General features: G+C 45.5%; 1 protein-coding gene across 11 annotated transcripts in view; it reads right to left on the bottom strand.

The window, feature by feature from the left end:
* Positions 1–26571, bottom strand: part of CSPP1 (centrosome and spindle pole associated protein 1) — a 471676-nt gene that overhangs the window by 374350 nt on the left and 70755 nt on the right. For 10 of the 11 annotated variants that reach the window (XM_029591423.1, XM_029591419.1, XM_029591426.1 and 7 more), the window contains exon 3: positions 4195–4312. In XM_029591423.1, coding sequence (XP_029447283.1) covers positions 4195–4312 — 118 coding nt within the window. Of the gene's footprint in view, positions 1–4194; positions 4313–5777; positions 5822–26571 lie in introns of all 11 variants that reach the window. The other variant, XM_029591428.1, reaches the window with a different exon arrangement.

Here is a 26571-nt window from a genome sequence, read left to right as displayed (position 1 = left end):
CGGTTGACCCCAACATTGGAATATCCTGGTCGCTACTGAGGGATCCAGGGACCATTCGTGTGGTTGGAAGTGACGACTGAGGCGATCTGCCACTACGTTCTGAATGCCTGGCAGATAAGTGGCCCGGAGGAGCATTGAGTGGTTCAGGGCCCAGCCCCAGATTTGTGCAGCTTCTTGACAGAGGAGATACGAGCCCGTACCTCCTTGTTTGTTGATATACCACATGGCTACTGTGTTGTCCGTTTGGATCAGAACAGTCTTGTGGAAAGGCAGTCCTTGAACGCATTTAAAGCATAACGTATAGCTCGAAGCTCCAGGAAATTGATTTGAAATGTTGCTTCGAGTTTTGTCCAAGTTCCTTGGGTCTGAAGAGTATTTATATGAGCTCCCCAACCCAAGGTGGATGCATCTGTAGTTAATGTTATTTGTGGGACTGGTTGTTGGTAGGGCAGGCCCTTGCACAAGTTGTCCTTGTTCGCCCACCATAGTAGAGATGAACGTAACTGGTGGGTTACTTAAATTGGAGAATGTAATGGTTGAATGGCTTGGATCCATTGAGATCTCAGTGTCCATTGAGTTACTCTCATGGCCAGTCTTGCCATAGGAGTCACATGAACTGTAGAGGCCATGTAGCTTAGTATGGTTAGAAATTGATGAGCTGTTATGTGTTCTTTTGAGTGGATTGAGTTTGCCAGTAAGGAAAGTATGTCCGCTCGATCCTTGGGTAGAATGGCCTTTGAGAGTATGGTGTTCAATTCTGCTCCTATGAATTGAAGAAGGTGAGACGGTGTGAGATGGGATTTTTGATAGTTGATGAGAAATCCCATGGAGTGAAGCAGAGCAATTGTTCTGCTGAGGGAAGTCAGAGCTCCTTGTTGAGATTGACTTCTGATGAGCCAGTCGTCTAGGTATGGAAAGACATGGATTCTTTCTTTGTGCAAGTGTGCTGCTATTACTGCCGGACATTTGGTGAATACTCTGGGGGCAGAGGCTAGTCCGAATGGCAGTACTTTGTATTGGTAGTGTTGATGGCCTACCATGAAGCGCAGGTACTTGCGATGAGGAGGGAATATTGGAATGTGAGCGTAAGCGTCTTGTAGATCCAGAGAACAAAGCCAATCCCCTTTTTGAAGTAGTGGAAGCATGGTGCCTAAAGAAACCATTCTGAACTTTTCTTTTCTTAGAAATTTGTTGAGATTTCTTAGGTCTAAGATGGGACGTAGGCCTCCTGATTTCTTTGGAATGAGGAAATAGCGGGAGTAGAATCCTCTGCCCTGCTGAGTCCGGGGCACTGGTTGAACGGCCCTGGCTCTCAGAAGGGTGGATAATTCTATTTGTAATTGAATTAGATGAGAATTCTGTTGTGGGAAGAAACCCGGTGAAGATTCTGGTGGAATGGAGAGGAAATTTAGTTTGTAACCTCGAGACACAATGGAGAGTACCCATTGGTCTGAGGTAATTTTGATCCAATTGGAGTGAAAATGGGATATTCGACCTCCCACCAGTAGGTTTTGAAGAGTATTGTGGGATTGGGTTTGTTCTCTGGGTGAGATCTCAAAATCCCACTGCTGGGCCTGATGAAGGTGGAGGTTGTGTGCGGGGAGCTCTAGGCTGTCTTGCTTGGGAGCGTTGCTGTTGAGGCCTAGTAGATCTTGGTCTGGAAGTTTGTGCATAGTATCTACGAGGCCTGTAATAAGGACGCCTAGGTTCCCTTCTGGGTAGACGACGTTGTGCCTGAACAGAAGTGTCTTGGGGCATCTGGGACAGTTGTCGTAACGTCTCAGTATGGTCCTTGAGTTGCTGAACTGCCTCTTGGACTTTATCCCCGAACAAATTGTCTCCCAAACATGGCAGATCTACCAATTATCTTGGACCTCAGGCCTGAGATCCGATGCCTTTAGCCATGCATATCTGCGAGCTGTAATTCCTGCAGCTGCAGCCCTGGAGGCAGTGTCAAAAGCTATTGTAAGCCGCCCTCACCTCATGTTTTCCTGCTTCCAGGCCTTTATTAATTATGGCCTGTGCTTGTTCTTGAAGCTGTGCAGGAAAAGAATTTGTGAGCTCTTCCATCTGTTTCCATAAATCTCTTTGATACTGCGTCATGTACAGTTGGTAAGCAGAGATTCTGGAGTTAAGTATTGCAGCCTGATAGATTTTCCTTCCTAAGGAATCGAGGAAGCGATGGTCCTTGCCAGGGGGAGTTGAAGAATGAGGGAGAGAACGTTTGGATTTCTTTTGGGCAGATTCAACTACCACTGAGTGGTGTGGCAGTTGTGCCTTCTGGAACCCAGGTGCTGGTTGCACTAGGTAGGTGGAATCCACTCGTCTGTTCACTGCTGGTACTGTAGAGGGATGTTCCCATACTCTTTGTTGGAGGTCTAAGAGTACCTCATGAATTGGGATGGCTAAAACTTGTTTGGGGGGATCCACGAATTGAAGGACTTCTAGTGTATGTTGTCTAGTGTCCTGTTCAGCAGTCAGTTTAAAAGGAATGGTGTCTGCCATATCCTGAAGAAAATTTGAAAAACATAGGTCTTCTGGAGGGGACTTTTTCCTGGATTCTGGTGGAGAGGGGTCGAACAAAGTCTTCAGAAGACGTGTCTGAGTCTTGGTCATCCCAAGAATCCTGTTCATCATCCCTATAAGGGGATCTTGTGATGGTTCTTGGTTGTGAGTGGAGTCCTGATGGGCCTGGTAAAGGGTCATCTGGAGGCCGTGAGGTAGGTGTTGGATCTATCGATTTCCTTGGCAAAGTGTCGATGACATTTTGGTAATTTTGAATGAGACGTTGGTAGAAAGCCAGATCCTGTGTTTCTGGCTGTTCTGTTGATGGTTGTCTCAATGGAATATCGATAGACCTCGACGTTGAAAGAAGCGGCCTCGGTGATGGTAATCCGGCCGTCGGCATCGAGGAAGTCTATGGCGGTTGTCGAGGAATCGACGTCGATGTAGCTGTGAAGGCTGGTGTCGACATCGACGCGTCTCGTGTCGTCGGTGTCAATGTGGACACCAGCATCGGTGAGCCCACCGGCATCGGCAGAGTTGCCGGCATCGATGCTGTAAGCATCGGCATCGATCCCATCGGTACGCCCTGCTCCTTGAAAGCCTGTAATACCGCTTGTCTGATAAGTTCAGACAATTCCGGCGTTACAACTGTCTGAGGGGGAACAGTTGTAAGCGGTGGCGGAGGCTGAGGCGTAGGATCCGGTGCAGAGCCCTGCAGAGGATCTGGTATCGAGGACGGAGGAGTAGGCCCAGACTCCGATGTTTCCTCCGCTGGCCAGCGGGCCGCTGGCCAGGAACCCTTGGCGCTTCGCTGTCGAGGGTTCCTGGCCAGCGGTTTCTGACGTCGATGACCTTCGGTGTCGATGTTTATGTTTCGACTTCTGGGAATCGACGGATTTTGTCGAAGACGCAGACGGTGAGAAGCGATCCCCGGACGGGGCTTTTTGAGCAAAAGGCGCTGAGTCGTTCCCGCGGAGACGATCTCAACGACATCGAAGCAGACGGTATAAGTTGTAACTGGAACAAGTGTTCCATTTTTTCTAGTCGAGTCTTGCGACTTTTCGGCGTCATCTCGGCGCACTGCGGACAAGTATTTACCTCATGTTTTTCACCAAGGCATAGTAGACATTCGACGTGCAGATCAGTGATGGACATTTTGCGGCCGCAAACCGGGCATTTTTTAAAACCGGTAGCCATACTTCCCGTCGACATCCGTCAAAAAGGATAGGAATTTTATGAATAAAAAATTCCCCAAAATGGAAAATTTGAGACAGAGGTACTCACCAGCCGGTGTCAAAGTGTACCTCGAGAAACGTGTGAGAGAGAATATCAAAAATCACTGACTTTTCAGTCAGAAACGTGTTGAGAAAATCTCAATGGCTCTTATCCCGCGGTGCTACAGCAGCGCGGAAAAACGAAGACTGAAGAGAGCCACCTGTGGCAGAGAATATCATAGCATGCTGGGCATGCTCAGTAGGCACTCAGGGTGCCAGTCAAGGCTTTACAGAAACTTTGACAGAAGTTTTCCCGCCTAGGGCTCTATCAATGACGTCACCCATATGTGAGGACTAGCATCCTGCTTGTCCTGGGATAATATACAAACCCAAACTATTATAATCCAAAGCAATATTTTATGCAGAGAAAGGACATCTGTAATATCAGATAAATGGCAGCGCAATAACAACATACCATGAGTATGGTTCACATGGCTGGCTTCTTGTTTAGGCTGACTATTTGGTGGTATGTTTTCCTTAGCCATCGAGATCAACATTTTGTCAGTCTCAGACAGAGCTTTACCATTTTTGCTCTGAAAAAAAAAAAAAGTGTAGATACTAAGAGACAAAATTGTAAAAACATATATTCTGCAAGCATTACACAGGCATATGCAAGCTACAAACTAAAGGGGTTATTTTCCAAGCCACATTATGGGCTTTTCGCATGCGTTAAGGCATTTTTGCATGCGAAAAGTCCATAACGCATGGTGCGATGCAAATTTAGAAAAGGGGTGGAGTTTGAGGCAGGATTTCTGGCCAAGCATTAAGTTGTGCGACATGGCTTTATTGCACTTTGCAATGTTTTTGCACATAGTGTTTTAAGCTGTTTGGAGAGAGAGAGAGAGCCTAGCTATAAGGCCCTCCTAGTAGTTAGGTATTTAAACCTCTATCGGAGGCCCACCTAGTTACTCGAGGTGAGGTTTAGGTATTAGTGTAGGGGTTAGGGGCCACTTTGACATTCAGAGTGAGACGTACGAACAGAACAGTACACTTTTATGAAGATTTGAGGTCCTTCGGAGTGAGGAAACTCACCCAAAGATGAGATTTGTACAATGTCCTCTCAACCTAGCTTGATGTTAGTTATCGCACTTTGCAGTAATACCTATGCGAAGCGCTAACAAAGCGCACTTTGCGATAAATAAGATATTACCATAAAACACGCCCCTCTTCCTATCGCATGCAATAGTTTGATGAATCCTGGCCTAAACTGGTAAAGGAAAATTGCTAAGAAGCATATTTTCTGAAGGTTTTAATAACTTCAGGTTTCAGCAGTCTTGCTCCACAGAAGTCTTCCTGAAATACAGGAAGCAATCACTATCGAGTGGCAGATTATCTGCCCAGAAAGTGAATATACATATTTATCTGCACATCTGTTATTGTAAAATGCAAGTGGAATCCTAAGGGAATGACTATAATTATTATTATAGCAGGTACAATACCAGTTTGTCTATTTGTTGGCTCTGTCCATTTTCCTTTTTCTCCAGTCCTAGTCACTACAATTTCTCTTTCTTTATGCTGACAGGCATGCACCAGTGTAGAAGCAGTGCTTCCCTTTCTGAGGCAAAATTAAAATGATCAAAGAGCCGGAAAATAGCCCTAACAAGAGTAACATGAGAGAGCTCTTGGAAACCTTTTCTTATGGTGGATGAGTTTTAACAAAATATGGTTTAGAACTGGAAACCAAGTAAATAGTCAGCAAACCCTCTACATGCCCTCCTTCTCATCATGCCCAAAGTGTGTGCTTTTCAAATACCATCAGACTGCTGGAAAGAGGGACAATTTGCTGGAGAGGAAGAGGAGTAACCAAGAAGTCATTTTTTCCATGCCAAAAGGGATGTGTTTAAAAAAAAAATCCCTGCATTTCCAAACAGACTATATTAAAACATCAAACTATGCCAACAGCTCTACTGGTTTGATCCTTCTATGTGCACAAAAAGTTAAATGCTACCTTAATCATGGCAGAGTTATGCCATGCCATTTCCACAGACCTGCACTCACGTTTTTTCTGTGGATTATAATCTCCCACCAAGAAGTGAGCTCACCTGAAAATGCAAACACAGTGACAAACTGTGACTGAAGGGGCAGAAATCTCAGCTCTAACCACAAGGAGATCCTTGTTATTTCCAGCTAATCTCTGCTTGGTTTACTCACACATTTAACTTTTTTGAACATTTTTATTTACTGCACAGAGAAAATGGAACATAGAGCACAAAATATGTCTTTCTGCACCTAAAGTCGCCAGACAAAAGAACAGTCATTGTTAATGATGGTCTGAGTGTACCAGCTTTATTTTCTGTTTTCCCCAAGCATATTTTCATGATACAGAGAGAAATCACATCAGATGAAGGGTTGGGTGGCTGTGCTTCTAAAAGCTTCCACAGACCCTCCTCCTCCTTGGAACATTCTCATGCTGCTTTAATAAAAATGATCTCCCGTCTGCAAAGAATCCTTTTTTTTTTTTTAATAACTTTTTATTCATGATCTGCAGATGAAAAATGCAAAAATAACAGAGCGTCCATTTTAAACCCTTCTCTTCCCTCCCATACATTTAAGTACTGTTCATTTTATCCATGGATGCAAACCTGAGCAAAATACAGTAATGACACTCCAGCCACTGGGCTGCTGCAGAACTAGAGAGAAAGAACAGGAAGATTCATGAAGACTGTGGCAAAATTTCTCTATCACAGAACTCATGAAAAGGAGTCATTTCATATAATATCCGGTTTAAGAGTCATGAGAAAAAGTTCCCAAACAGTCTTGTATGGATGCTTTGCTTTTTGAGTCTTCAGGTCTGCCATTCAGTACTCCATGGACAACAGGTCTAACAGATGGGGGGGAATGTTCATCCAGCCAGTTTGTGAAAATACAGTGTTTGGCTGTAAGACAGACTTTAATAATAGTTTATGTGCCAAACCTAAGACTACTCCCTCAGAAACATGACCTAAAAGATCAGAAGCACAGTTAACAGATATTGGGTTGTTCATCATAGTAGCTAGTGCCCTTATAAATCTCCCCCAAATCATAAAATCAGTGGATACTCCCATACACAGTACAGTGCAGTAAAATAGCAGAAGGAGCTAAATATATTTTTTACATAGGTTAATAGGAGATATACCCACTTGTTGCAATCTAATCGACAAAATAACTATCCACTGAAAAATGGAGTGTATAGGATCATATTCTTAGCCAAGATCACCCAGCACACCAGTATAGGATGTCTGTTGGCACCAAAAGAACACGCATACATGCATCAGCAGGCACCTAGTAACAGTGGTGCCCCTTTGCTGAATCTGAGTCCAGCAACAGCAGTGCTGTGCACCTGCAGTACAGTACTCCATCAAACGACAGGGACGTGCATGCACAGAGAGATGCATCGCTCGTGGGCCTAGCAGTCCATGCCATGGCCGGGACAGGCATATAAACATCGGCGGTGGACCATGTGTGAGGGGTCACTATTGGAGTCCAATAGCACCCCCATGTTCCAAACACATGAAAGCATTAAAAAGCACCCCTGGCACCACCTGCCAATGGTTCCTGATAGCGATCAAGAGCCACTACTATGACGCACCTAGCACAGGCAGTCAGGCATGGAAGTATATCTTGGTACAAGCAATTATGATGTGCGATACCAGGGACATGCTGTGTGGTACCTACCTCATGCAATGGGCATCACCCACAACAGAAATGGCGGGGACCATACCGGCAGCGATGTGTTAGTGCCGCCAATTACGGCACTCTGGCAGACCACAGTGCCTACAGTGCTTCTATTTGCCAGGTCGGCTGGCAAATAGAGGCATAGATGACCCTCGCTAATGGCAACCCCACTGTCAGTGCTCCAATGTCTCGATGACAAACTATGGCGACAGCAGCACTCACCGCGCTCAAAGAAGGGCAACAGCACTGACTGTATTGCCCTAAATTGCTAGGAGGCACTCTTCGACAGAAGCTCCTCCATGGCGTCCCTGGTACCTGCTGGCATCGATGGCATCCTGCGACACCTATATGACCAGCAGTAAAGACACCTGTGGCGCTCAACAACATGGAAGGAGATCCAGCACCCATTGGCGACCATGGTGCTCGACGGCATGTGATAGCAACAGCAGTGCTTGATAGTGACCATGGTGCAAAGCAGTAAACCTAGCACTCAGGTGCTTGTGGTTAATATGGTACTCTATGCACATGACAGGCAGATGACAGCACCACTGGCAGCCACAGTGGCCGATGGTATCAAAGATGCCCGTGCTGCTTGATGGCATCCATGGCATCTGATGGTGACCACTGGGCACAATGATGAGGCATCTGATGGCAACCCAGACACGTGATGGATCCCCTGGTGCTCGATGGCAATAAAGGCAACCTTGGTGCCTGTCGGCAATCAAGGTTCTCAACGGTGTCAAGGGTCTCCGTGGTGCTCACTGGTATCCATGGGACTCCATGGTACATGGCACTCAGTGCATCCATAGTGGCCCATGGCACCAAAGGCAATGATGTTGCTCCTGGTGCTCGATGGCAGTGGTGACACTATGCCCTTCAATGGCACCTTTGGCAATCAATGGGGCCCCTCTGATCCTCACTGACTGTTTGTGCCGCTGACTGTGCTGGACGATACCTGCAGCGCTCGCCAGCACCCACAGTACTCACCCAAAGACATCGACTGTGCCTCTGGACTGAACCCAAATGCGTCGACTGTGCCCACAGCAATGATGGCATCCATTGCTCAAAAGCATAGATGCTACTCGACGTCACTGATGGCTTCAATGGCATCCACAGTACTCAATAGTGCCCAGGGTACTCACTGGCATCAATGGAACCCACTGCGCCTGAAGGCACCCACTGCACTCGAAAGCCACCATTCCAGAGTGCTCAATGGCACCCATGCTGCTCGACGGCATCAGTGGCACCCAACAACGGCCATGTCATATTGCTCAATGGCATCAAGGGTATTGGTGCCACCCAGTGTCCGTAAGTGCCTGTTGCGCTCACTGGCCCCTAAGGTGGCCCCAGCGCACAATGGCATCCATAGCCCTCAATGGCATCCAAGGCACTAGACAGCATTGAGGGCATCCATGGCACTCCGTGGCAATCATACCCTTCATCAGCGCCCCCGGCACTCAATGGCAACTGCGGTGCCCCCACCACTCAATGCGCTCCTGGGGGTCACTGGTGCTCTGGCATGCATGTGCGCGGACAAACGATTCTGGGCATAGGCAAATCTGATTGCCCATAAGAACTTAAGAAATTGCCATACTGGGTCAGACCAAGGGTCCATCAAGCCCAGCATCCTGTTTTCAACAGTGGCCAATCCAGGCTAAAAGTACCTGGCAAGAATCCAAATACTAAGTAGATCCCATGCTATTGGTGCCAGTAATAGCAGTAGCTATTCCCTAAGTCAACTTAATTAATAGCAAGTAATGGACTTCTTCTCCAAGAACTTATCCAAACCTTTTTTAAACCCAGCTGCACTAACAGGCCGATACAGTAAAAATCGCGGGAGAGCGCCTGCTCTCCCGGCGCGCGCACAGGCCACTCTCTTCCTGTGCGCGCAATTCAGAAAAAAAAAATATTCAAATTAGTGTCAGCGGTAAAAAAGAGGCGCTAGGGACACTAGCGCGTCCCTAGCGCCTCTTTTTGGACAGGAACGGCAGCTTCAGCAGGTTTGACAGCCAACGCTCAATTTTGCCAGTCAGTTTCACATTTACCTCTCATGAGCCTAGGCTCATGCTCACACTTTCTCCGAAGGAGATGAATTGCCTTAAGACATTTTGGGGCAGATTTTTAAAAAGTATGCACGCGCGTACTTTTGTTCGCGCAATCGGCGCAAACAAAAGTACACCGGATTTTAAAAGATATGCGCGTAGCCGCGCGTATCTTTTAAAATCCGGGGTCGGCGCATGCAAGGCTGCGCAAAATCGACAGCCTGCGCACGCCAAGCTGCGCAGCCTGCCTCAGTTCCCTCCGAGGCCGCTCCGAAATTGGAGCGGCCTCGGAGGGAACTTTCTTTCTGGTGCCCCCCCCCCACCTTCCCTTTCCTTCCACTAACTAACCCGCCCCCCGGCCCTAACTAATTTCCCCCCCCCCCCCCCACCCACCTTTATTTCAAAAGTTATGCCTGCCCAAGGCAGGCGTAACTTGCACGCACCAGACCGGCTGCTGGCGTGCCATGTTCCGGTCTGGGGGGCTGGTCCGGAGGCCACGGCCCCGCCCCTGGAATGCCTCCAATGACGCGCCGGCCGCAACATGCCCCCTCCCGACATGCCCCCCCAGGAAAGCCCCGGGGCTTGCGTGCGCCGCCGAGCCTATGCAAGATAGGCTCGGCGCACGCAGGGGGTGGAAGGGGCAGCTTTTCAGGGGTTACGCGTGTAACCCTTTGAAAATCTGCCCCCTTCTGTTTTATTCACCATTCCCTTCCTAATAATTCCCAACATTCTGTTTGCATTTTTTACTGCTGCAGCACACTGAGCTGATGATTTCAGTGTATTATCCACTATGACGCCTAGATCTTTTTCCTGGGTGGTAGCTCCTAATATGGAACCTAACATCATGTAACTACAGCAAGGGTTATTTTTCCCTATATGTATCACCTTGCACTTGTCCACATTAAATTTCCTCTGCCATTTGGATGCCTAATCTTCCAGCCTTGCAAGATTCTCCTGCACTTTATCACAATCCGCTTGTGATTTAACTACTCTGAAGAATTTTGTATCATCTAAGAAAATTGCCCATTTAATCCTACTTTCTATTTCCTGTCTTTTAACCAGTTTGTAATCCATGAAAGGACATCGCCTCCTATCCCATGACTTTTTAGTTTGGGGGGGGGGGAGGGGGTTGTTTTTTTAATTCTTTATTTATCAAATTTTTTCTTTTACAAATTAGAAATATATTTAAACAATCAAACAATTACACTTTTGAAATTGCTTACATGAGTTTTTCACAATAGAATATTTTCAATGAAATAAAATTTGATTCAATTTGTATTTAAACAAAAATATTATAAAGAAAAACATGAGAACCTTGGGAGACAAGTAAAAATTCTTAAGAAGATTTATAAAAATAAAATGTAACTAACATAGAACATTCACCAGCACTTTTTATTCTCTAGCCCCCTCCCCATTAGAAGTAATTGGGGAAGAAGTGGTAGGCTGACGGGCCTCCACAAACTGGCGAAACTGATCAAACTGAAAAAATACATATACCTCTGTGCCCCACTTCAAAATTTATTTATTTATTTAGCTAGCGTTTTTCTATACCGCCATTCATGATTAGAAACCATATCATACATTTGCACGGATACCGTCGCAAAGCAAGAAACTCCTTTCTCCTGGTCTGGGTAACCTGTGCCAGATCAGGAAATAACTTTACTGGCTGGCCATAGAACATTACTGGAAATTTTCTAAAATAAGATTTCATAACATTATTCACATCCTGCTTAGTAATAAATGAAACCAAGAGAGTATTTTCTCTCTAATACATCTGTATTAGAGTTTTCCAGGAAGCTAGTTAGATTCACTGGGATATTTGCTGGTACTGTTCCTCTCAAAGAAGTTCTCTTATTCAAAAAGTAACACATGTTTACCGAGGGAATATTATCAGAAGAAAAAGAGATAGCTTCTGTGAGAAATTTTTTCAATGTAATATAAGGAATTTCCCCAGCAACTTTAGGGTAATTCAAAATCCTTATATTAAGGTGTTTAGTACTGTTTTCCATAGCTTCCAAGCATCTTAAACAGGAGATCTGGTATTTAAGAATAGACCCATTTAAATCTTGTATTGCTTTTATCTTGTTCTCTGCCTCGCCAACTCTATTTGAAATTACTTGTACTTGTTCTTGAATTTCAGCTGTTTTCTGTTGGAAATTGTGGGCAACAGAGTCCATTTTTTTCTCCAACCTGTTTAATGAAGCGCCAAACCCTACTACCAACTCCCAAATAGTCTGCAGGGTTATCGCCTCTGGCTTAGAAGGTATTAGCGTGAACTCACACCCAGTGCTCGATGTCATCCGTCTTTGATTTTCCTCCAGAGGATCTCCATCTCTCACAATCCTCGTAGAGTCCTCCGTTAAACTTGCCGTTGTTCCTCTGTCGCCAGGCACTGAACACAAGACAGCCCCCTCCTGCCCAGTCGCCTGCACCGCGTCATCGGGAGGCGCCTGGGCTGCGTCTCTACTGGGGTCACGCTGAGCCGGAGGCTGCCGCTGGTCAGGGCTCAGGGACGCCTCTTCCAGGGGAACTCCCCGCTCTCCTTCGCGGGGATTCACAACGGATTCACCAGTTCCCTGTTCGTCCAGAGTGGACAAGAAACGCTCAATATTGAGCTGAGTTAACGGCGGTAAGGATTCAGTAGGGTAAATCCTTACTTTGCCTTTTCTTTTAGCTGGCATAGCGGAGAAGTTAGATTCCAGGAAAATCTTTCAGCTCGTGCGTTCTGTGCGCCGTCTATGCCACCATCTTGCCTCCTAATTTAGTTCCTGCTGTCTAGTTATTTTAGAAGCCTCTCATGAGGGTCTTTGTTGAATGCCTCCTGAAAATCCAAATACACTACATCTACCAGTTCACCCTTATCCACATGTTTATTAACCCCTTCAAAAAAATGAAGCAGATTTGTGAGGCAAGACTTGCCTTGGGTAAATCCATGCTGACTGTGTTTCATTAAACCATGCCTTTCTATATGATCTTTAGAATAGATTCCATTATTTTTCCTGGCACTGAAGTTAGGCTCACTGGTCTATAGTATCCCAGATCATCCCTGGAGCCCTTTTTAAATATTGGGGTTATGTTGGCCACCCTCCAGTCTTCAAGCACAATGGATAATTTTAATGATAGTTTACAAATTTTAACTAAAAGATCTGAAATTTCATTCTGGAGTTCCTTCAGAACCTTGGGGTGCATACCATCCAGTCCAGGTGATTTTCTATTCTTTAGTTTGTCAATCTAGCCTACTACATCCTCCAGGTTCATGGTGATTTGGTTCAGTTCATCTCTCTCATCACCCTTGAAAGTCATCTCTGGAACTGGTATCTCCACAACATCCTCTTCAGTAAACAGGGAAGCAAAGAATTCATTTAGTCTTTCTGTAATGACCTTACCTTCCCCCAGAGCCCCTTTAGCCCGCGGTCATCTAACAGTCAAACCGACTCCCTCGAAGGTTGTCTACTTCAAATATATTTTTTTAAAGTTTTTATTATGAGTTTTTGCCTCTACGGCCAACTTCATTTCAAATTCTCTCTTAACCTATCTTATCAATGTTTTACACTTAACTTGACCATGCTTATGCTTTTTTTCTATTTTCTTCAGATGGATTCTTCCAATTTTGAAGGATTTTTTTTTTTGGCTAAATAGCCTCTTTCATCTCACGTTTTAACCATTCCGGTAATCGTTTTGCCTTCCTTCCATCTTTCTTAATGCTTGGAATACATCTGGACTATGCTTCTAAGATGGCATTTTTAAACAATGTCTATGCCTATTGTACACTTTTAACCTTTGCAGCTGCATCTTTCAGTTTTTTTCTAACTATTTTCCTCATTTTATCAAAGTTTCCCTTTTGAAAATTTAGTGTTAGAGCTGTAGATTTACATATTGTCCCCCCTTCCAGTCATTAGATCAAATTTGATCATGTTATGATCACTACTGCCAAGTGGCCCACCAAATCCTGTGTTCCACTAATAATTTGTTCTAAAATAGCTCCCTCTCTCATCAGTTCCTGAACCAATTGATCCATGAAGCAGTCGTTTATTCTATCCAGGAACTTTACGTCTCTAGCATGTCCTGATGTTACATTTATCCAGTCAATATTGGGTAATTGAAATCTCCCATTATTATTGCACGGCCAAATTTGTTAGCTTCCCTGATTTCTCTTAGTATTTCATCGTCCGTCTCATCATGTTGGCCAGGTGGACGGAAGTATACTTCTATTACAATACTCTTAATCCAACACACATGGGATTTCTACCCTTATAGGATTCTACTGTGCATTTAGTCTCTTGTTTGATCTTTACAGGTAAGCAAACTTGCTTTTTTCTGTTGACAAGCAGGCATGAATCAGCCATAAATTACGGGGAGTCCCAAGCTAAGAGATGTATTGCAGAGCAACTACTAACAGACAATCCAGATCCCACCAGAGTAAAGTGGACTACTGGGCAAACAGGCTGCACAGAACTGCTTGTCCAAATTTACTGTTTTTCCATGACATGCTGTCCACACAGTAATGGGACGTAAAGGTGTGAACAGATGAACAAGTAGCAGCTTTGCATATGTCCTGAATGGGAGTGACTCACAGATGAACCACTGAAGCTACCCTGACTCTCACTTGATGATTCCTGACAGAGTCTGTGATCTGTAAATCAGCCATAGAGTAACAGTTCATTAGCTGAATAGAGTTCTTTTGGCAACTGCTCTTCCTACTTTACTGATTAAAGGATTCAAATAGTTAAGATGGATGGTAAGAGCATTTGGGACTTCCAGTTATGACACAGGGCTGAATGGAGGCTAGGTATGAGAGCCCCAGGACTCCCTTTCTCCTAAATTGCTGAATTTGGCTCCTCAAAGACTCACTTTTGTCTTTTTCTTACATGCCTTACCCTATCTATAAGCAAGTGCTGATCGCTTTGTCTATCGGGATACAGAAGACGGTTATGTGCCACAGAAGTGTCTGTAGCGGGAGAGTGAAGACAAGCTGTGATCCCAAAATGGCGCCTACGCTCAAGAGCACAAAAACATTAGCAGCATTCTCAGCAGAGGTACTCTTACAGATATTGAGCAGTGTTTCCGAGGCTCTGGACAAACCATCTGCTTTCTTGTTATGGGAACAAGGCATGGGAGAGGACTGAGGGATTCAGTGGCCCAGCAGCTTAGGCTGGGAGGGGTAAGCATTTGCGCAGTATAGGTGGCAGTGGCAAAGGTTAAAATTATATTGCTGAATGGGGATGGGATTCATTCCCCAATAAAACTGAAAAACTTATCTATGTTTCAAAGGTTACAATCATAACTGGTGTTTCTGCAAGACTCATTTGTCCGATGTAGAGCATGCGAAATTGAAAAAGGACTGGGTGGGACAATGTGTCTGTTCCTCTTTCACCACCAGGAGAAGGGGTGTGGAGATTCTCATACACAAGTAGCTACCATTTCAGGTTGACTGTTTGTTGCAGGATAAGGAGGGCCGATATGTTATTGTGGCAGGATTACTTCACCAACAATAGGTTGCCTTTTGTAATTTTTACGCGCCCAATATTTACTCCCACAAATTTTTCACTCACCTGGTTGGTTTACTCTTAAGTCTTTCATATTACAGTTTAGAGGAAGGAGGGGGGAGGGTTTAATATCATGGCTGATAAGACAATTGATTGCAAACCTGCCAAAGTTGCACAGGAAGGACAGTCAGCTGAGTGTCGTTACCTTTCTGTGTCAGGAACTGGGCTTGCTGGAAGTTTGGCAGGTTTTACACCCAGGAGAGCAAGATTTTTATCATAGAACGTAGAGTTTCCATTCAGAAATGAGTCACATGCAAATGTCGACTGACACCTTTGAAATCCAGGATGGGCCGAAAAGACCCCTCCTCTTTCTTGGGAATGAAAAAATAAATGGAATAGTGTCCGTATTTTCTTGCGATCTGGAGACGGGAATTATAGTCTTCAAATCCAACAGCCTCCTTAACATAATCTCTATTGCCACTCTCTTCTGCAGAGAGTTGCATGGAAAGACCATAAAGGCAACTGGAGGAATTTGAAGAAATTCCAGAGCACAGCCTTCCCTCACTACATTCAGGACCCACTGGTCCATCAAAATATGGACCCACCTCTGATAAAAGAGAGATAGACACCCACCTAACTACTGAACCAGTAGGTAAGCCCTCACACCTTCATTGCGAAGACTGAGGTGCTCCGGTCCTGGAGCCTGCATCCTTACGAGGCTTTCTAGGCCAAAAAGATCGAGATCTTCTGTAGGGAACAGATCTTTGAGAAGATGCCCCTCTGTGAAAGTAAAACAACAGGAATCCCTAGAGCGGCCCTTTGCCCCTAAAGGATGTTGTTATTGTTTGTAAGGTTTTGTGTGGACCCTTGGACACTGTGGCAGATGACCACGTCCACGGGGGGGGAAGTCCCATGAGGGGCCACAGGTCAGGCTCAGCTTTTAGGACACACAACACAGAATTATCTTTTATTAAACAGAGTTGAGAGACCACCAGAGGTGGCAGTAGTGAGTAGAGATGAAGCCCGGCTGGGCTTGTAGTCCCTCAGGACACTGGAACAGCGATCCCTCAATAGCTGTGCTGTAGTGGAGAGAAATTGAGATAGTGAGTATAGCGGAGCATACACAGGGTTCTGGTATAGAGCCTCGTTGGTAGATTACTCACACAGCGGTTTCTCCCGGAAGGTAACACAGAAGCTGGAATAGAGGCAGGCCCTCGAGGAGCGAGTACCTGGTTCCAGGGAACAGCTCTGAGAGAATATAGATGGTAACTCACTGATGGTGTAGGCAGCGGTTTCTTCCAAGCAGAAGGGAGCTCAGGCAGCAAGTCCGAGAACATGGGCCCTCGAGGAGCGAGTACCGGTTCCAGACAGCGACCTGAGTCGCTGTCTGGAACCGGTAGAGGCAGAGTAGCTAGGTACGGAGAGCGAATCCTATCCGTAAGGAGTCCCTTGCTAACTCGAATAGCTAGCAAACAGAGTAGGCTTTTGTATCCAGGATGCATGACGTCATCACAGGGGGACGCCCCTGAGGTTCGTGCCAAAGAAGGAATAAGAAGCAGGGCCGCGCGACACACGCGCCCTATGGCAGCTGGACAACATGGCGGGATGCAGCGCCCAAGCTGGACCGGGGACGCCGGAGAGGACAGCAGACAGACGCTGCGGCAGGAGTCGCCAAAGAGGTAAGGAGGGTGGAGTGGAGACGTTGGGCAGCAACAGTCGTAACAGATGTGATGCCGCCTTCTTGTTCTCCAGTAAACAAGGAACTTTGGATTCCCCCCCAGCTATTCGCCATTTTCTCCAACTCACTGCGAATAAAAGGGAACCCTTAAAGGGTAATCTTATGAGACTGAACTTTGAAATAGTGTCTGCTGATCAATTTCACAGCCACAACTGGTATCTAGCCACTATCACACAAGCCACCCCTCTAGCAGCCGTACACATCAAGTCACAGCCCATATTAGTTAAGAATGCGGCCCCTAGTTCCATCACTGATCCGCCATCAGACCCCACTCCTTGCAAACCAGCCTGAGCCACCAGGCAACAGCAAAAAGCAATCCATGGTCTCAAAGGTCTGCTTAAGGATAGCCTCAAACCTCCTATCCTGAGCATCTTTTAGAGCTGACCCTCCTTTCACTGGAATGGTGGTTTGCTTGCTAACAGCGCATACCAAGGCAGCCACCTTTGGGAATCACAACTGATCCCTTTCCTTCAAATCCAAGGGATACAAACCCTTTAAAATTTGCCTCCGGGGCACTCCATTCAAGCTCAATCAACTCTTGAATTGGATCTAGGAGGGGAAAGAAACATGACGCTTTTTGTAAATTGATTAATATGGGATCTTTCTTTTGCAAGCCCACAGCATCACCCCCGCCCACACCAAGCATCTTCAGGGTGTGAGTCAACAGACTCGGCAACTCATCTTTGTGAAAAAACTAGAGCAGACTCCACTGCAGTTCCAAATTCCCTCTTCTAAAAGGGAGAAACCCAATTCCATATCAGATTCATCTGACGTATCATGATCCAAAGCCCCCTGATCACCACAAGGGACAGCTTTTTTGTGGCGCTTGGCCACAGTGGCTGTCAAGTGGGAGCCCCTAGTATGCAAACCTTTCTTAGAAGGTTGCTTCACATCCACTGGGCATCGCTGCAGAGAAGTCTGCAGGCCCTGGAAAAATTCCACCCAGGAAAAGGATGGATCCAAACCAGAGCCCATAGGTACAAACCTGGCACTCTCCAACCCTTCTGCCAGAGATGTGTCTGTCATTGGGAATGGGGGGGAGGGGACACATCCACCATGTCGCCTTCCACCCCACTCCCGTCCTGAGGGGATGGCCCAACATCAGCAAAATCTGTAGTAGCCAAATCGCCTTAAGCCTCCAAGCAGTGTTACCACAGGCGTAGAGAAAGTGATGGCTGAATTGCCCTTATATGGCAAGCCTCACAGATAGCTAAGCGATTAGACCATTTTGTCCCCGGTGCCATAGTGTTTCTGCACTAGGCTCTAGGCATCCTCCTATGTGGCCAACAATGTTCAGGAGTACATGTGCAAATACACACCCAAAACTAGGCTGCAGTCGTTTGCGCACAAGTACCCCCCATATGCAAGTATGTGCACAAATATAGACTGCAGCCTTATGCACATAAGTATGCACACAAGTGCATGCTTACATCAGTACACTGCTGTATGGTGAGATTCCACATACATGTCTGCGTGCGGAAAAAAAAATATCACAACAGTGGCCTACCATGAGGTTGACAGAGCGGGGCCTAACCAAAAGCTGCTCAACCCGCCGAGCCCGAGCCACCTCCACACTACACTAACTCCCCAGAGAAGTGAGAGGGAAAGGAGGTAAGAGACACAGAGCAACACACTCAGACAGAAGAAGACTCAGTAAGGAAAAAGAGAAGGGGACTAAAACTTCCCTACTTTTTTTTTTTTAAACCTGAGCTCAGCCCTCCCTGGCCAACAGCACAAATGGGTCACCAGCTACAGGGGAAAAGGGCACAAGCCTTCACTGACAAGCACTCCCTCGTCCTCAAACAGCTTTGCTTTTTTTTTTTTTTTTTTTTTTTTTTTAAAGTCTATGCCTGTCAGGTTCCCAGACTTAAAATGCTCAACAGAGAGGGACAAACACGGGTGTCACCTCAAAAGCTCAAGCAGTGCATAAATCTTCTATTTTCTCCTATTTCTTTTCTTTTTTTTTTTATTACAAGCAATCTCCCAAAGGGAGATGTGTGTCTATCATCTGCTGGAGACGGAGAATACTGACGGGCTATATGTCCGTGATGTCAGCAAGTCAGCTTTACTCCATCTCCATCTGCTGGTAGAGGTGCAAAACTCACTGATGTTGGACTGGCCTGCCAGCGTGCAGAGGAAGCTGGAGTTTTATAGACCTTTTTAAACCAGGTAGTGGTACAAAACCTAATCCACTCAAGATGGAAGTCTTTGAAGCTAGTAGCCCTCCTTACATGCCTCACATAATTCTAATAATTGTTCAAGTAATATTTTAATACCAATCTGCTATATAGCAGGTTAAGTTTCACCTCTTTAGGATTCTTGGGCTTTGGATGCAAATTAGATGAAACTTTCTTGATTAAAATGAAAGGAAGAATTAACCTTACAAATTAAACCTGGAATAGTTCTTACCACTGGACAATATTAAAGAAAAAGAGATACTAAGAAGAAGTCCATTATCTGCTATTAATTAAGTTGACTTAGAAAACAGACACTGCTATTACTAGCAAAGTAACATGGGATAGACTTAGTTTTTGGGAACTTGCCAGGTTCTTATGGCTTGGATTGGCCACTGTTGGAGACAGGATGCTGGGCTTGATGGACCCTTGGTCTGACCCAGTATGGCATATTCTTATGTTCATAAAGTTTTCAATTTGCTCACCCTCCTGAATCTCTGCCAGCTCTGGGTTTAAATATAAAAAGAGAGAAACATGAAGAACATACGACTTATCTTCCACCCCTCTACACCAACAGTTTCTATATTTTAATGTTTATGGTACCACATCTAGGACTGTCCCTTCTCAAAGCCAGTAAGGGCTCACCAGGAAGTCTTAATCTTTACTGGGCCAGGGCTGAATTAAATTCTGGTTCTGTCCTGCACTGCCATCTCTGAGGCTGCCAGTTAGAGACCTGCTGATCCTGACAAGCAGGAGGAGGAGGTGGTAGCGGCAAGACAGGAAGTGTGATAACAAACCTTCTGGTGCGAAAGCTGCTAGTTTCATCGTAAACCTTAAGTTCTATTTCAGCAAACGCAAGCTGACTTACCAGTTAAAAAGAAACTGGATTACTGACAGCCCTTACAGCAGCCAAGGCAACAGAAACAAACACCAGCTGGTGTCACTGGCAAAACTACCTGGTCGAGGCTCAAGGCTGGGTTTCACTTCATGTGCCTGCTCTTCAGGAAGGTACAAGCCCAGATTGCCATGGATACAATGACTCTAGGTCCCCAGGGAGAGGAAGAACTTGTACACAAACACCAGCTCACCAGCCAGTACACATCCTTGCAGGCAAATCCTTGGGGAACTGTATCTTGCTCACACAGCACAGCAAATTGCCAACATACTTTGAAGAAACTCAGCAGGTGTGCCACAGAAAAGTCCTCACTGCCTGATACTCGGATCCAGACCAACACATGGACTCTGCTCTCAGGGACCTCATAGCAACAAGACACACCAGCAGTGGTTCTTAAACATGTAGTCGCTACTGTGTGAGAACATGTGTAATCCTGTCTGCCTCTTCTTCCTATATACAGCATGAGACCCAAAGAGTAGTAATTAATTGGCAGCATGCAGGGCATGAATAGCTGGGCCCCGCTTTGTGCAGTACACATGACGATGTTGGGGAGATACCAGTTACAGAGATGGTTTTCAGGGGTGATGAGTCAGACGAACTGAACGAAATCACTTGAACCTGGAAGATGTAGTAGGCCAGATTGACAAACTAAAGAGTAGCAAATCACCTGGACCGGATGGTATGCATCCTAGGGTTCTGAAGGAACTAAAAAATGAAATTTCTGATCTATTAGTTAAAATTTGTAACCTATCATTAAAATCATCCATTGTACCTGAAGACTGGAGGGTGGCCAATGTAACCCCAATATTTAAAAAAGGCTCCAGGGATGATCCGGGTAACTATAGACCAGTGAGCCTGACTTCAGTGCCGGGAAAAATAGTGGAAACTATTCTCAAGATCAAAATCGTAGAGCATATAGAAAGACATGATTTAATGGGACACAGTCAACATGGATTTACCCAAGGGAAGTCTTGCCTAACAAATCTGCTTCATTTTTTTTGAAGGGGTTAATAAACATGTAGATAAAGGTGAACTGGTAGATGTAGTGTATTTGGATTTTCAGAAGGCTTTTGACAAAGTCCCTCATGAGAGGCTTCTACGAAAACTAAAAAGTCATGGGATAGGAGGCGATGTCCTTTCGTGGATTACAAACTGGTTAAAAGACAGGAAACAGAGTAGGATTAAATGGTCAATTTTCTCAGTGGAAAAGGGTAAACAGTGGAGTGCCTCAGGGATCTGTACTTGGACCGGTGCTTTTCAATATATATATATATATAAATGATCTGGAAAAGAATACGACGAGTGAGGTTATCAAATTTGCGGATGATACAAAATTATTCAGAGTAGTTAAATCACAAGCAGACTGTGATACATTAAAGGAGGACCTTGCAAGACTGGAAGATTGGGCATCCAAATGGCAGATGAAATTTAATGTGGACAAGTGCAAGGTGCTGCATGTAGGGAGGAATAACCCTTGCTGTGGTTACACGATGTTGGGTTCCATATTGGGAGCTGCCACCTGGGAGAAGGATCTGGGCATCATAGTGGATAATACTTTAAAATCGTTGGCTCAGTGTGCTGCAGCAGCCAAAAAAGCAAATAGAATGTTGGGAATTATTAGGAAGGGAATGGTTAAATAGAACAGAAAATGTCATAATGCCTCTGTATCGCTCCATGGTGAGACCGCACCTTGAATACTGTGTACAGTTCTGGTCGCCGCGTCTCAGGAGAGGTGTAGTTGCGGTGGAGAGGGTACAGAGAAGGGCAACCAAAATGATAAGGGGGATGGAACAGTTCCCCTGTGAGGAAGGGCTGAAGAGGTTGGGGCTGTTCAGCTTGGAGAGGGGACGGCTGGGGGGGGATATGATGGAGGTCTTTAAGATCATGAGAGGTCTTGAACGAGTAGATGTGACTCGGTTATTTACACTTTCGAATAGTGGAAGGACTAGGGGGCATTCCATGAGGTTGGCAAGTAGCACATTTGGGACTAATCGGAGAAAATTCTTTTTCACTCAGCGCACAGTGAAGCTCTGGAGTTTGTTGCCAGAGGATGTGGTTAGTGCAGTTACTGTAGCTGGGTTCAGACAAGGTTTGGATAGGTTCTTGGAGGAGAAGTCCATTGATGGCTATTAATCAATTATACTTGGGGAGTGGCCACTGCTGTTGATTGCATCGGTGGCATGGGTTCTTCTTGGTGTTTGGGTGGTTGCCAGGTTCTTGTGACCTGGTTTTGGCCTCTGTTGGGGGCGGGATGCTGGGCTTGATGGACCCTTGGTCTGACCCAGCATGGCAATTTCTTATGTTCTTACATATTATACACAGCATGTCCTCATCTTCCCCTACCTGAGCCTCCTCCTTTGAATCCTTCCAGCCTGTGTCTTATCCTCAGGTTCAGTGAAATGGGTGAATATGCATTGAGCATTGGATATGACTCACTTGAAGTACTGGAAGCAGCAGCAGTAGTAAAGGAGTTTTCACAGCCACAGTAACTAACCAAGCTGGCTGCCCACACCACACTTACTTCCATATTAGGTGCTACCACCCAGGAAAGAGATCTAGGCGTCATAGTGGATAACACATTGAAATCGTCTGTTCAGTGTGCTGCAGCAGTCAAAAAAGCAAACAGAATGTTGGGAATTATTAAAAAGGGAATGGTGAATAAAACGGAAAATGTCATAATGCCTCTGTATCGCTCCATGGTGAGACCGCACCTTGAACACTGTGTACAATTCTGGTTGCCGCATCTCAAAAAAGATATAATTGCAATGGAGAAGGTACAAAGAAGGGCAACCAAAATGATAAGGGGAATGGAACAGCTCCCCTATGAGGAAAGACTAAAGAGGTTAGGACTTTTCAGCTTGGAGAAGAGACGGCTGAGGGGGGATATGATAGAGGTGTTTAAAATCATGAGAGGTCTAGAACGGGTAGATGTGAATCAGTTATTTACTCTTTCAGATAATAGAAAGACTAGGGGGCACTCCTTGAAGTTAGCATGGGGCACATTTAAAACTAATCGGAGAAAGTTCTTTTTTACTCAACGCACAATTAAACTCTGGAATTTGTTGCCAGAGGATGTGGTTAGTGCAGTTAGTGTAGCTGTGTTTAAAAAAAGGATTGGATAAGTTCTTGGAGGAGAAGTCCATTACCTGCTATTAAGTTGACTAAGAAAATAGCCACTGCTATTACTTGTTGCGACCGTTGCTGCCAGACGTCTCCACTACGCCCACCTTACCGCTTTGGCGACTCCCTCTTTGCCTGTTGGAAGGTTGGCTGCCGCGGCGCCCTCTTGCCGTCCTCCTCTGGTGTCCCCGGATCGGCTAGACACTGCACACCATGTTTCCCTGGAGCCTAAGGGTGCGCGCGCAGCAGTGATGCGAACCTCAGGGGCGTCCCCCTCAGGTGACGTCATCAGCACCGGATATTTAAGGTCTCTGAAATCGAGTTAGCAAGGGAAAGGGTTACTCTACCTAAGCTACTCTGCCTCCTCGGACTTACCAGGGGTACCCGCTCCTTGGGGGCCTCATTTCTCTTTTGCTTTTCAGATTGCAGTCTGGAGCTGGTACTCGCTCCTCGAGGGCCCTTGTTCCTGGACTTGCTACTGAATACCACTTCTGCCAGGAAGTCATTGCTGCCTACAACATCTCTCTCTCAGCTCGTTCCCTGGAACCAGGTACTCGCTCGAGGGCCTACTTCTTTCCAGCTCCTGGGCTGTGTCCAAGAAACTATTGTATGAGTGTTACCATCAAGGTTCTGTTCCTGAACTCTGCATACCCTGCCTACTCACTATATTCAGTTTCTCTACAGTTCAGTTATCCAGGATTGCTGTTCCAGTATCTGAGGGACTACAGCCCAGCCGGGCACTCCAGCTCACTAGTGCCACCTCTGGTGGTTCAATATACTGTTTAATAAAAGAACTGGTGTGTGTCTGTCTCCATACTCTGAGCCTGACCGGTGGCCCCTCTCGGGATCTTCCCCCGGGGGCATGGTCATCTGCTACCGGCCCAAGGATCCACCCACAACTACCTCAAACACTAACATTACTAGCAACAGTAACATGGAATAGACTTAGTTTTTGGGTACTTGCCAGGTTCTTGTGGCCTGGATTGGCCACTGCTGGAAACAGGATGCTGGGCTTGATGGCCTCTTGGTCTGACCCAGTATGGTATGTTCTTAGTTCTTACCTTCTCCTGCACTGATCCATTGTGATGGGTTCAAGTGAGTCTCTGCCTCTTCTCTCCCTCTGTTTTAAAGTTTGATAGAGAGACTAATTGGGCTTTCGGTGCTTACCTAGCTCTTTTTTAAGCCATATTAATCCTCTCTGTGTCTGCTCGGCCTGCTCCATTGAAGCTAGTGTGCCACACAACATTTGCGTTAATGTAGATGTTCCTTGGGCTTAAAAAAGTTGGGATTTATAGATTACTATCTTAAGGCTTCCACAATTGTACAGATCACTAAGCAAATTAAGGTCACCCAAAATTACCTTCTAAATGCTCAAGCCAGCACATTCTAATACGGGGAATTCTGATTTGAGCTGCAATATTTCTTTTTAATTTTTTTTTATTAATGAAAACTTTTTTTACAATAGCATAAATAATGCAACTGAAGGAAAAGATAGAATCTCTCAGAAAAAACATTAACCAAACAGGAAACAAAATAAACTTCTAAAAATTAAGAAAACAAGTTACTGACTCAAGTCCCCTAAGGGAAAATCCACTTGGCATACTAAGAAATATCAAGAATATTTAAATAATTATACATTAACAAAAACCACCAGATTTACCTATATTATCTACATGTTCAGTTGTATATATATAGGTGACTAGGAAGAATAAATTCATCCACTCAGCTCTTTATCCCTAAAAAGTTTCAAATGCAAAACCTCATAGAAAATATACCTATTTCCTTGATAATCTACAGGGAAATTTTAAGAAGAAAGGTAGCAGCAAAAACTTTTTCCTTGGTTCCTGAGTAGATCTTGATAAATCAAGAAAAAACATTCACTTTCTGATTGAACTACAATATTTCAAGGTACAGTATCCCAAGCAGAAATTCTAAAGCATGAGGGCAGAACATCCTGTTAAGTCGCAAGTCAGTATTGCGATAACAAGTAAAAAATGCTTTAAATGAAACTTAAAGAAGGGTCCAATAATGCATGCTCTATTCTAAAGTACTATCTGCAACAGAAGTGAAACATGCCACACAGCAGAAGGGGAAAAGCCAGCAAAAGACCAGGTATTCTTCGATCTGAAGTGTAAAGATGACCTTCATGGTGGTCAGCATTTACACAGATACACTTTACAGCAGCTCTCAATGACTAACAGGATGTCTGTTCTATGGGCAGACCAAATCTATATGACCCAATACATACTGCCCTATTTTTTACCTACATACTACCACCATAGATTTAAGTACAACAAATTAAAAAAAACTGCCTTGGATATCATACAAATGTATCTTAGAAATATAGAAGATAGCAGAAAAAGGACTGCTTGGTCTACCCAGTCTGCCCATTTGGGCCTCTCTATTGGCTGTCATAGGTCTTACTTGATCTGTGATCTTCTCCCTCCCTCCATCAATAAGGTCCCTTTCTGTCTATCCCATGCATGCTTCAATTTCACCATTTTTTTGGCTCCTACAACCTCCATTGATCCAGATGTCCACCTCCCTCTTAGTGAAATATTTTCTCTCTTTCCTTTTGAGTCTTCTTCCCCTTGCCCTTATCAATCTGTGAAAAATGTTACTTTCTGGTACCTGATAGATATTTGAATATTAGTATCATATTGTAAACTGTGAGGTTTAGGTGGACCCTTGGACACTGTGGCAGCTGACCACGCCCACAGGGGGCAGTCCCGTGAGGGGCCACAGGTCAGGCTTAGCTCAGGACCCACAAACACAGAGTTTGATCTTTTATTAGACTGTGTAAGGAAGCCACCAGAGGTGGCAGTGGTGAGCAGCTGGAATAGCCCAGCAGGGCTGGTATCCCTCAGGCACTGGAACAGCAACTCCTCCGGTAGCAGTGCTGTAGTGGAAAGAGCTTAGAGAATGAGTACAGTGGAGAATATACAAGACCCCAGTATGGAGATCCCCAGGGTAGGGAGAGCAGACCCTCAAGGAGCGAGTATCTGAACCCTGAGAAATCACACTAAAGTAGATGTGACCGAATAAAGGATGACAAGGAAGCAGGAGGGAAAGAGGAGAATGAACTGCAACAGACCAAGGGTTCCAAAATTTGCCAGAGCCATAATCATTTAAAACTGCAAACTCATTTTATCTTAACCATTCTTCAGCTTTCTCCAAACTCCTGCCTCACCCCACCACTGCTCAGCAGGTCACCTTTGGAATGTGTGAGGATCTGTGAGCAGTTCTTGTCTTCTGCCAGCAGGGGTCCTCAGTGGTCTTGTGTGCTAGTTGCCTAGTCCTCCAGGATCTATGGCTTAGAGGTCCTGCTGGCAGCCATGTTTCAGTGGTGCCTCAGATATAAGCCAGCTTCACACCATGCTCAGTACCAGTTGCGTTCGTGCCTCTTCTCGCCCCTCGCTCCACCCTCTCTACCTTGGGAGCGACTCCCTTCGGCTCTGATGGACAGATGCAACCGCGGCTTCTCCCTGCCTCTTGGTCCCCAGTGTCCCCGGGCTGGCTTGACGCTAAGGATCCGCCATGTTCCTGATGACGTAAGGGCGCGCGCTCCAGACTTTGTACCAGCAAGGGCGCGGGCGTCCCCTGTAGTGACATCATCCATTTTCACTTTAAAAGGTCTTTGTTTGCTAACCTCTAACGAGTTAGCAAGGAACTCCAACGGGACT

Source organism: Rhinatrema bivittatum, chromosome 2 (genome assembly GCF_901001135.1).
Source record: "Rhinatrema bivittatum chromosome 2, aRhiBiv1.1, whole genome shotgun sequence".
Classification (NCBI taxonomy): Eukaryota; Metazoa; Chordata; class Amphibia; order Gymnophiona; family Rhinatrematidae; genus Rhinatrema; species Rhinatrema bivittatum.
Note: the sequence above shows the minus strand (reverse complement) of the source record. Positions and strands in the feature narration are given on the sequence as shown.